This window comes from Chenopodium quinoa, unplaced genomic scaffold (assembly GCF_001683475.1).
Source record: "Chenopodium quinoa cultivar QQ74 unplaced genomic scaffold, ASM168347v1, whole genome shotgun sequence".
NCBI classification, from domain to species: Eukaryota; Viridiplantae; Streptophyta; class Magnoliopsida; order Caryophyllales; family Amaranthaceae; genus Chenopodium; species Chenopodium quinoa.
This window is the reverse complement of record NW_018743919.1, coordinates 1,019,788-1,032,049: the sequence shown is the minus strand read 5'-3', so window position 1 is coordinate 1,032,049 and position 12,262 is coordinate 1,019,788. Positions and strand designations below refer to the sequence as shown.

General features: G+C 33.0%; 1 protein-coding gene across 2 annotated transcripts; it reads right to left on the bottom strand.

Moving 5' to 3' along the window:
- Positions 1-3,352: 3,352 nt before the first annotated feature.
- Positions 3,353-7,389, bottom strand: LOC110687260 (putative receptor-like protein kinase At4g00960). 2 transcript variants are annotated; one of them, XM_021863888.1, is made up of 7 exons: positions 6,472-7,389; positions 5,627-5,770; positions 5,198-5,322; positions 4,897-5,107; positions 4,566-4,803; positions 4,333-4,486; positions 3,353-4,126 (listed from the first exon to the last, which is right to left on the bottom strand). In XM_021863888.1, exons 1-7 carry the CDS (start codon positions 7,307-7,309, stop codon positions 3,818-3,820), a joined length of 2,019 nt encoding a protein of 672 aa, XP_021719580.1. In that variant the 5' UTR covers positions 7,310-7,389; the 3' UTR covers positions 3,353-3,817. The 2 variants fall into 2 exon arrangements, with proteins under 2 accessions (XP_021719580.1, XP_021719581.1); XM_021863889.1 differs by having other exon boundaries at positions 5,627-5,767.
- Between the last annotated feature and the right edge of the window lie 4,873 nt (positions 7,390-12,262).

Here is a 12,262-nt window from a genome sequence, read left to right as displayed (position 1 = left end):
CTTAAAATAATATCTTTCACATCTTTTTACTCATTTTGGTAAGTACAATTATATATAATTAAAAAAAATCTACGCCTTTTTATTCTTTTTTTTTTTATAATTTAATTTTTTTTAATTAATCATTTTTATCAAATCTTCAAATATTATAATATACAAAGTAATTTGTAAAATACTTTCCTTAAGTACAAAATATTATAATATACAAAGTACTTTGTAAAAAATCTACACCATTTTGAAAATTACGTTTAATAATCTCCTACTTAGTATGAATCATCACTACACGAAACAAGCAAATTGGCAACGGTTCAAACCCCCCCAAAGGCAACGGTTTTGAACCGTTGAGTATTTGGGGGTTGCCAAATCCCAACAAAATTGGCAATGGTTCAAAACCGTTGCCAACTAAATTAATTTAACCGTTGCCAATTAATTTAGTTGGCAACGGTTAACCGTTGCCAATTAATTTAGTTGGCAACGGTTAACCGTTGCCAATTGCTTGTTCGAGCCTTTTTTTTTTTTTTTTTATTTAAGCATTGGCAACGGTTAACCATTGCCAATTATGCATAATGTGTTTTAGACTTTTAGTATCTTCAAACACACATCGTGTATAATATAATTTGGTCACTTAAAAATAATCTTCTACTTAGTCCTACTGGTCACTTTAATATAGCTGTTTAAAAGCCTTTGTCTACTGAAAAATGTTCAGAAACCAATCTTTTAGAATGCCCAAAAATTAACTTTTAAGAGTGATTATAAAAGTATATATCCTACGTAAATAAGTATTATACTTGTTGGATGTTAGTCTTCGATCTTACCCCATAAGTTAATAATTAATGGCGGATTTTGATGAGAATAATCAGTTGGTGGAGTTGGAATGATTTTAATTGGAATATTTAACTATTAAAATCACACAAATTTTTATATGTGACTGGCCACATTGTGTGGCCGGGGTTACTTGACTTAATTGGTCAAGGGTTACTTGAGTTACTCGATCAGGGTTTCGGTCAAAGTTACTCGGTCAGGAGTTACTTAAGGGGATCAGTCAGCGGTTACTTAAGGGGTTCGGTCATGGGTTACTCGGTTAAGGGTTACTCGAGTTACTCGGTCATGAGTTACTTGAGGGATTCGGTCAGAGGTTTACTCATTCAGGGGTGAGGGTTCGGTCAGGGGTTACTCGGTCAGGGGTTACTTGAGGGTTCGGTTAGGGGTTATTCAGTTAGGGGTTACTCAAGGGGTTACTTTGTCATGAGGTTACTTCTCGATCATGAGTAACTTGAGTAACCCCGGCCACACGGTGTGGCGAGCCATATAGAAAAATCCCCCCTTAAATGATAGCTAATAGAATATTACAAAAAGATTAGTGGCAATAAAAGATTATCAAAAGATTGCAAAATATTTCATTAAATTATTACTAAGTTTGATATATATAGATTCTCATAAATATTGGGTAGGGGTAGATAATTTGGCCTTGGATGTGGATTTTATGTCTTGGCAATATCAACATAATTATTTATACACCTACATATATGCTTACCACATATTTAGAATAAATTATACATATATATTTGGACTAGTGTATTCTCCATATATACTTTGAAAATTCTAGAATTATTACTATGAGTATTATTATGAAAGATCATGCATATAAAGTTTTAGAATATTACATTTGTTTGATAATTTCCTATAGCATATGTCATTATGCTATCTAAATTGTTGTAAATAGATAATCTAATAATATATTATACAAGTAATAAGTAGTCAATTTATTTGTATAAAAAGTAGTCCTTCATCATTACAAATACAAAAAGAATTACATAAGAAAATTAGTGACAGTAATAAGTTGGCAGGTAATTGAGCGGGTAGGCGGGTTATAGACGGGTATGTATGACATCAAATCCACCGCTTACCCGTTACCTACAGTGGGTATGACTTATGTACTCAAATCTGCTTACTTGCCCACCAAAGTTGGACCCATATCCACTCCATTTAGGATAGGTGCGCTGCGAGACTAACATTTTTATACCCACTTGCCATCCCTAATTTTAAGTCTATAAATAAATTTAATAGATAAAATAATAGTATAATTTAATAATATATTATACAAGTAAAGTAGTCAATTACTTGTATAAAAAGTAGCCCTTCGCCATTACAAATACAAAAAGAATTACATAATAAAATTAGTGATAGTAGTAAGTTAGCTGGTAATTGAGCGGGTAGGCGGGTATGTAATAGACGGGTATGACATCAAATCCAGCGCTTACCCGTTACCCACGGTGGGTATGATTTATGTACTCATACCTGCCTACTTACCCGCCAAAGTTGAACCTATATCTGCTTCATCTAGGGCGGGTGCGGTGTGGGACTAACATTTTTATACCCACTTGTCATCCTTTTAAGTCTATAAATAATTTAATAGATAAAATAATAGTAAATAATTATGTAAATATCAACGTTAAATCATGCTATGATATTTCTAACTAGGAGCTATATATGTTAGAGCGTAACTTTTGATTTCTAATTGACAATTATTATTTAAATTTATTTTGGTAGGTATATTATACATATGAACTTATTATATCGTGCAATTGTAAAGGTACTATACTAGTTTATTGACTAAAACAGAAAATAATACATCTAAATTAAATCTTTCATATATAAAAAATTAAAATGTGATACATCTAATAAAAAAACGAAGGTAGTAAACTAATTAATTGGGCTTGAGATGGCATGACTGTGAATTGGACACATACTCAAAGCTCGACAAGACATGCAATTTTTTTGCAACTTTTTTTTTTTTTTTTGTTTTCATTCCATGCACCATTAGTTTGAGCACAAAGCCCACTAACATGCCACGTGGGCTTGCACAATCAGACTCCAGAAACACCCTTGAGCCTAGGTGGAACCGAGAAAGTACTAATGCAGTATTGTTATGCATTTGCAAATGTATAACAAATACTAAAATATTAAAAATCACATATAGAAAAGAGAGAAAAGAGGAGAGAGAAGGTGAATGAGACCACTTTTAATTGTACCACTGAAAACTTATATAGTACCATTGGTTATTTAGTGATACTATATATGCACGTAGTTAATATCACTGAATGCATATATAGTACCACTACATACATATATAATGCCACTAAATATTCAGTGGTATATTTGATCACCCAATAGTACTATTGATCACTCAATGGTATTACTCTAAAGTCAGAATATACATTACATGTAATTACATCCTTATCCCTCGTTATGCAATAATTTATGCATAACAATACTCCCTTTAAACTCCCTCCGGTGGAACCTATTATGTGTCTTTATAAATAGTGACATGGCATTGACTGTGGGGTCCTACTCTGCCATATCAGTTAGAGGTAAAGCAAGTATATGTAACTGGTACAACAATGAGGGGATGATACGTGACCCGGCCCATTATGTATAGGTAGTCCGGCCCAAATGGCATCTTTTGCATCTTTTCTAGCTACCTTTTTCCAATTTTATTTGATATTTGAATCATTTCTACTTTCATTTGTTGACTAACATATCATACGAAAGCCTATATTCATTATCAAATTGACAATTGTAATAAATACAATTATAGTTCTTATTTTCAAATATGCTCTTTTCAGGAGGGACATTACTACATTTGGTCATAAATATAAATCAGAGAATAGCGAGGACATATTCCTACAAGAATAATATGAGCCTATCAAAAATATGATTAAATGTTTTTTTTTTTCCTTTTGATAAATGTTAACATGTTAGTTTAACCAAATACAGTCCATAAAAAATTTGTCACTAATTACTAAACATGCAGTAAAAGTTACCGAGGATCCACAATAGTAATGTTTCTTGAACCAGAAAATGTTGAGCCAGATTGATCTACCCCAGAGTCTTCCAATCCATAAGAACCGGCTGTGAAAAAATGAGGCGGTGTAGGCGTAGGCAGAACTATAGCATCACCACTAAGTGCAGCAACCACTGATGCCATTCTTGGCCTTCTCGCGGCTTCTTCTTGGATGCACAACAACGCAATGTGGATGCACTTTGCTGCCTCTTCGGATAAGAAAGCATTTCCGATGGCTTTATCAACCAACTCCATTGCAATCTCTTCATTCCATAGCCTCCATGCCTGTAACAATTACATAATATACCACTATTTTAGAATGTCCGTAAATGAACCAGACCAACCAATATTTCAAAGTATCAGCTGTTTGGTTAAAGAAACATTATACTGTATGTTATTAATTATGACATGTTAGAAAATGTGACGACTAATTCTGGACAAAGGTATCGTGTAGCATATTCAAGATATAGGGCCAAAGTTACAAAACTTACACGATGAAGTAGTGATTCTCCATGTTCACTATCTAGTCTGCTGAACTTGTTCCTTTGACCACTAATGATCTCCAAGACTATTATACCGAAACTGTACACATCTGATTTGACAGAGTAGTGGCCAGTTAAAACATACTCCGGAGCCATATATCCACTGCATCATAATGTTAACTACATGAGGCTTTTCTACTTACTGAAGCTTAAATTTGGAAAAGCAGAAACTAACTACTCACAATGTTCCAGCAATTTTGTTAGTATTTCCCTGGGTTTCATCTGCTCCAAAAAGCCTTGCCATGCCAAAATCAGAGATTTTTGGATTCATATCTTTGTCTAACAACACATTACTTGGTTTAAGATCCCGGTGTATGATCTTCAGCCGAGAATCTTCATGAAGATAGAGTAGTCCTCTTGCAATTCCGCATATGATCTTGAACCTCGTCTCCCAATCCAATGCTGCACACTTAGTAGGATCTGCAGCAGTAAAATATAACAGAATGTTTGTAACAAAAAAAAAGTTTTGTTTCAGAGTTCATATGGAAAACAGGTTATTTCTGATGATCTTACCGTGCAGAAACTGGTCAAGACTTAAATTTGGCAAGTACTCGTAAACAAGTAACTTCTCCTTTTTTGAGATGCAAAATCCCAAGAGTTTCACCAGATTCCTGTGCTGAAGCCTTGCAACTAAAAGAACTTCTGTCTTAAACTCAGTAACACCTTGTCTCGAGTTCTTTGATAGCCTCTTTACAGCTATCTCTTGTCCACATTCAAGCTTTCCCTGTCAGAATATGCCCAACCAATTCATGAACACCAACAACACAAACGACGGTTTATATGCTGAGGAATGTACATGACACGAAATCTTTACCTTGAAAACTTCACCAAATCCACCTTCTCCCAGCTTTTTATCTTCTGAGAAATTATTAGTCGCGTATTTTATTTTTTTGAAGTTATATTTTAGGGACTCTGTGGTATCATCAATGTCACTTGAATCTGCAGGAGCAATTTACATGGTTAACTTAAACCCTTACATTTTGCATAGAATCTCTTATTGTTGGTAGAGTAGGTTCAGGGGACCTAATGCTAATCTAGAGTAGATCATAATCCTCATTATATGCAGTTAAAAGATAATTGTGATGATCAAACGGAAGCATTCTTTTCGACGTTAATCAAAACATTACTTAGCAACACATAAAATGTAGTCTGTAGTCAACTGTCAAGTGATCAGTAATTAGTATGAAGGGGTTGAACAAGAATAGAAAAACTTAGAGCAAGACGGATAATCCAGTATCCTCACCATCATATTTATGTGCTTTCTTGGACTTTCTCCTGCATACAAATAATATAACCGTGAAAACAAGAGTCACTACTAAAGCTGCACCAGCGATGGCACCTATACGTACTGCGTCTTTCTTCCTTATAGATTGTGAATGAGTTCCTGCTACAATGAATACAATACAGATCAATTAATGTACAAACCTTATCCTAGATATATCTTCAAAATAACGCGACTTTGCTGTCTACTTGTAAAAATAGAGAAAGTAGCATGCCACTATGCCAACATGGTAATGATCAACAAGAAGCTAAGTTGACAAAACTAAACAACATATTAAAACATAGGGAAACATAGCTTATAGTCATTTAGTCAATGGCGGAACTAGCAGGCTAAAGAAAACATTAGCTCTATGGTTCAAACATATTTGTTTATGTTTTTAGCTTCGTCACTACTCATAATTGCAACTCTTGTAAGATCAATCTTTCAAGCTCATTGAATTCTTCTGCGACAAAGCGCGAGGAAAGGCTCAAATGTATAAAATTCTGTCAATAGTTAGAATCCTTTTAATGTCATTAGTCAAATAATACAGCAGGTTTGACGCATTCTAAAGGCTTGTTATTAGAATAATCTAAATAATTTTGATTATATGCTTTAATGTAAGAAAATTAGAGATGCTTAATCTTGAAACAGCCTAATACAAACAAGAAAGAGGTTAGAATAAACTTAGAAATCCCAAGTTTGAAAATTAATGATTCGATGAAATCATGAAAAGTTGACTTTTAGAAATCCAATCTGGCAGAAAATGAACTTGGCCTAAAACACAAGATGTTGACTCAACAAAATAGAACTTTAATCAAACTTGTTACCTGATCGATTCGAAGAATTATCCATTGCATCTCCATAGAAAGGATAAGTATCATACCGTATATTACAATTTGGACACATAAGAGTACAACCTGCCTTAACATTGCACAGTTCTGTGATGTTATTAATTGTAACACGAAGACAGCTTTTGCAGTCCCTCAAGGTTATATCAGGTGTACACTCTGCAAGCGTGTAGATGGTGTTTAAGCTCGTCAAGTTATCAGCAAAAGTTATTTCTTGTGTCGCGAATTTCTTGTCTGGTGATCCACTTGAGGCATTATCTGCTGCATCATTCAGACTTTCTATTAGCACATCCATAAACCCTGTCATATTACTCGTAACATTCCAAATGTCTAGCGAGTTCTGCCTGTTCCACATCGGTATCATAGGAGCATCATGCATAGTGCCAAGAAACGGCTTCTCTGAATACCGGGTCACACATTGGTCAAAGTACCAAACAATGGATTCTTTCTTCCCAGGACAACGCGTTTTCAGCGCAGAAATAGCCAAGGAGACGCACTTCTGACAGGCAGCATTAGTAACATCAAGACGACAGAAGAAGAGACCATATATCTTACTGTCTCCGCTCCCTACAGTCGTGTTGTAGAATCGAGTTTTGCCTGTAGAATTCGATGATAAGTACGACAAAGTAGTGTCTATATTGATCTGGTAAGCACTCGTAGGAGCAACCGTCTTCATATCAGGACAAAGAGCATACACATAACCTTTGGAGTCTTCTGAATCATCAGCTGCTGCATATGAATTATGAGTAATAATAACAGTAATTAGCAGAACTAAAGACAGAAACAAATTTAGTTGTGAAAGAACAAAGAAAGCCATGTTTTAGAAACAAATGCTACTTTATGATTGTTTAACATGGTAGTGTTTAATATAGACCAAGTTTATAAGCCTGGGGTGATAAATGTCAAACTAATCTGTAATTAGTCCATTCTAATCCATATATTAGTATAATATAAAAATGTGTCTAAGTGGAACAAACTGTAATCATGGTTGGCCTGAACTAATAAAAATATTATGAATAATTGTATTTGGTATTTCGTTACGCTAGTATAAAATGACTAATTTAACCAATCAATCATCTTATTGCAAAGTGGAGCACCAAAGTGATAACAAAAAGAATGCTACCGGTATATACACCATCACAATCAAATGGTGTGATGCTTGAAAGTCAATGTTTTAGCAATAGTGTTATCAAGTATTCTAGTCTACCATAGCAATATTCATAGTTCACAAGTTTGAACCCTATACCAAGTAGTTTAGCTATATCAAGTACCATAAAATACCTCAAAAACAAAAACAAAAAAAAAAAAAAAAAAAAAGTATTCTACCATAATAATTACACTACTTCTGTTCGAAATAATTGAAAAGTTCGTTTCAAAAATTGTTAAATTTTCCATTATTTTCAATTTTGAAGTCTTAAATAGATTCTTTGATTTATATGAATGAATTTATTTTTCAATCTGCTTGATCTTCGTGTCAGATCACTTACTTATTTACAGAGTAATGAGACAAAGGAAATATAGTGCATACTAGTTTATGATGAGTTTTTCTTAAATTCAATAAATTAAATTATACTTTATACTACACAAAAGATGATATAATTGGCCTAATTATATCAATCAAATAAAGGTTTTTTTTTTTTTTTTCTTCAATACCATGTCATATCTAAGTGATGGAAGATGATATTCTGTCACTCATCAAACAATTTTCTCACCTCCAATATACAATCGTGTCAAATAGAACATTATTAATCTTCTATTTCTTGAAATCAACTAATGATCCCAACCAAAACGGAAAGTTAATTTCACATGCAAAGCTCTTAATCAAATTAATCTCTTAGTCAACTTTGGAGGGAATGCCGTTAAAAATAAAAAAAAATAAAAATAAAAATAAATTAAAAAAAAAAAATTACAAAAAAGTTTGGTGGTTAAACTTGCATGATCCCAATTCCTTCTAGAACATTTCCTGCCCCCTTTCTCGTTTAATTTTCTCTCTCCATATCTCTAATTTTTTTTTTTATAATATATTATCACAATAATTGTCCTCTTTAATTTCATTTTAAATGATACAAGTATTATTTTAGTTATCGTCTTCAACTTAATTTACACTCACTTAATCATCTCATTTTCTAACAAATTACCCTTATATATATATTTTATTGTAATATTCTGTACATGTAAATAGTCATAAAAGCAAACTATTTGTTTAGTAAAGAGAAGAATCATACTAAATTGACACCTCTTTGATTACAATCTATACCAACATTAAAGGTTATTAGACTCATTAAAAGCGATCAAGCGAAGGAGGGGATAAGAAAATTCTCACACCAAAAAATTTGTGCAATTTAATTATGCACATCCAAGTATCCAACTTTAGAATTTATTTATGTGATATTTTAGTGAATGTCAAATCTCAATTGTCAATAGATTGTTTTTGGTCATATCGTAGGTTTATATTATTGGCAGCACATGGCTAGTGGTCTTAAATTATCCAAAACAAACTGGCATTATGACTTACATCAAAGTTAATAGATACAAATATACAATAGTGAGCTTACATCAAAGTTAAGCTGGTAATTTTAGTTTGTTAGTATCATGAGTTCATTAGGACTTATTTAGTTCACCTTATTTTTATTTATATGATCAGATCTAGTCTGATCTGATCTGGTTTGATCTAATCTGATTAAAATTTGACCTTATTTATACGATAATATATAAAAAAGAAATATATCAAGTGGGATCGTATTAGATTCATATAAATATGTATCTTATTAATATGTAATTTTTATAATTTTTTCATTATGTAATTAAAGAGGCGATAATAAATCGCACATGTAACGATAATCTGATCTAAATTTATTATTTCTGATTTGATCTAATCTGAAATTACTTTTTATTACGTTGTTACGCTTGCCAATGCAAAACTTTAACGATTAATAACTTTAATTCTCCACAAGTAAAAATTATAGAATTTATATTTTATGATAGTACTTCTTGAGATGAATTCAAACATATCCCACATGAACATGTTTTTTCATACATATTATTCACAAAAGACGGTCAAAGGAGGGGTGGTAAATAGCGAAAAAGTCAAAACGGGTCAAGTAAAAAAGAACGGAGGAAGTATGACATATTTAAAGTTTCATATGTGGCTGGCCACACCATGCGACCAGCCACAATATGAGGCCCAAGCGCGTGGTAGGCCGGCCCTGTCTGTTTATGGAGTTCCGTTATAACGAACTCCGTTATAAGTTTTTAAATTTTATTTTTTGTTTTCCTTTTTGTCTAAATTATGTTGACCGCCATTTCTCTCCCTTGTCACTTCACTCTGCAACTTTGTCTCTTCATTTCCTCTCTCTCAATTTCTCTTTCTTTATTGATTTTCTTTGTTTAATTCTCTTTCTTCTTTGAAAGTCTCTTTCCTTCATTTTCCTCCATTAATCTACTTCGTTCTTCAATGGGAAAACTGAGAATCGTTTACGGAAAGAGTACCAAAGGCTCATCTTCGAACAAAAATGGTGACAATTCAGGTAATTTCGCAACTCTATTTTTGCAGTTTTTACGAATTTTCGCTTGTTTTCGATTTCTTTTGTATTTTAATGTGGTTTGTCATTGCGCACTTTGTAATTTATTGTTGATTCTTTTTTGTATTTTGTTAAATTATGTACTTGTTTTGAATTTCAATTTTGAAATCCTAGGTTTTTCATTATTTTTAAGTTTCAGATGTTTTATGGCTTTTATTTTATTTTTGAATTTCAAATATGAAACCCTAGGTTTTTTATTATGGTTTTTTTAATGTGTTTTTCTTGTTTGTTGATCATTTACTTGTTTTCCTTGTTTTGCATGTTTTATACTTTACTTTTGTTATCCTGATGTGATTTATTTGACTTCATTTGTTTTTTAGGTTTTATGCTTTGACTTTATTTCTGTTTTAACAAAATTTGATGCGCAATCTTCTTGTGTTATTTGTATTTTATGGCATACGTTTCATAAAATTTATAATCCTTGTTTTTTTACAATTTTTGATCTAGTTTTGACCTAATAGTTTAAGACAATAATTGTGACTTTGTGCTTTTGACTTAGTTTGATTTGTTAGGGGTTACTAGAACCATACATTGTTCACTTATAGTCTTCATATGTTAGGGGTTACTAGAATCATACAACGTATTTTAGGGGTTACCAGGTCTAATTTATTAATTATATATGTTTTTAGGGGTTACTAGTTGTTATCATAGTGGTTACTTATTGTTTTCATCTTCATATCAGGTTATTGGGTTGACCTAGGGGTTACTAGAATCATATAGTGCATATATGTTCTTAGGGGTTAGTAGGTGTTATTATAGGGGTTACTTTTTGTTTTCATTTATAATTAGTTGCTGGACATAATTACTATGTGTTGTCATAGAGGTTACTTATTCTTAATCAGATTGTTGATTCTTAGGTGCAAAGATAAGTGCTACTTAATTAGTAATGTTATTGGTACTTTCTTTGTTTTTTTTTTCTGGAATTCATGGTGGATTGAGTGGTCCTTCTAGCGATGTGAATGCTCCCAAAGAGGTTGATATGTCTGTTTCTGGTTCTGGTTTTGTGAGTGCTCCCAAAAGGTTGATATTTCTGTTTCTGGTGTTGTGAGTGCTCCCAAAGAGGTTGATATTTCTATTTCTGGTTCTAGTGGTGTACGTGCTCCCAAAGAGGTTGATGTGTCTGTTTATGGTTCTAGTGGTGTAAGTGCTCCCAAAGAGGTTGATATGTCTGCTACTGCTGGTTTTGTTGGTGTGAGTTTCCCAAAGAGGTTGATGCTTGTGATATTAGGGTAGTTGGCGGTGCTGGGTTTAGTGGTGCTGCTGGTGTAGGTGTGGTAAGTGATGCTCGGTTAAGTGATGATGCTGATGCTTATGTCAGTGTGGGTGCTGAAGTTGTGCAGGATGCTTGTGTAAATACTAATGACCAAGATGATGTTGATGCAACTGCAGATATAGATGATGAGATGAATGTTCCGATTATTTATTCTATACCTCCTGCTAAACAATCATACTTATTGTCTAAAGATGGTTCTCTGTCAATGAAGAGTAATGATGAAGATCTTGAGATAAAGCCAACTGCTCTGTCAATGAAGAGTAGTGATGAAGATCTTGACGTAAAGCCAAATATTAAGAAGCAAGGTAGGAATTTGGTTAAAGATGAAGATGCAGATGTAAAACCAAAGCTTAGATAAGCAAAAACATTAACAGCTGTCTTTGAATCTGTTGATTTGAAACCTGTTAGAACTACTAGAGCTTCTACAGCAATAGTAGCAGAAGAAGCTGAATTTGTCAAAGTCGTAGACGTTGAAAAGGGGTAAGATAAATATTATAGCAATTTGTTCTGATTTGTTTCTTACTTGGGTTACATGGGTTAACCTGCTATATTCTTTTATGCCTGGAGTAAGTTCATATTTCTGATGTTAATTTCAGAGGTTACATATGGGGTTACTTAAGAAGTTCATATTTCTGATGTTAATTTCAGGGGTTACATATGGGGTTACTTAAGGGGTTACTAGGGGTTACATAAAAGGTTACTTAAGGGGTTACATAAGGGGTCACATAAGGGGTTACTTGTTATGTTGTACTATGTTTAATTGTTTCTAAAGGGTTACATATGGGGTTACTTAAGGGGTTACTTAAGGGGTTACATAAGGGGTTACTTGTTATGTTTTATTGTTTTTAAGGGGTTACTAGGGGTTACATAAGGGGTTGCTTGTTATGTTTTATTGTTTTTAAGGGGCTACATATGG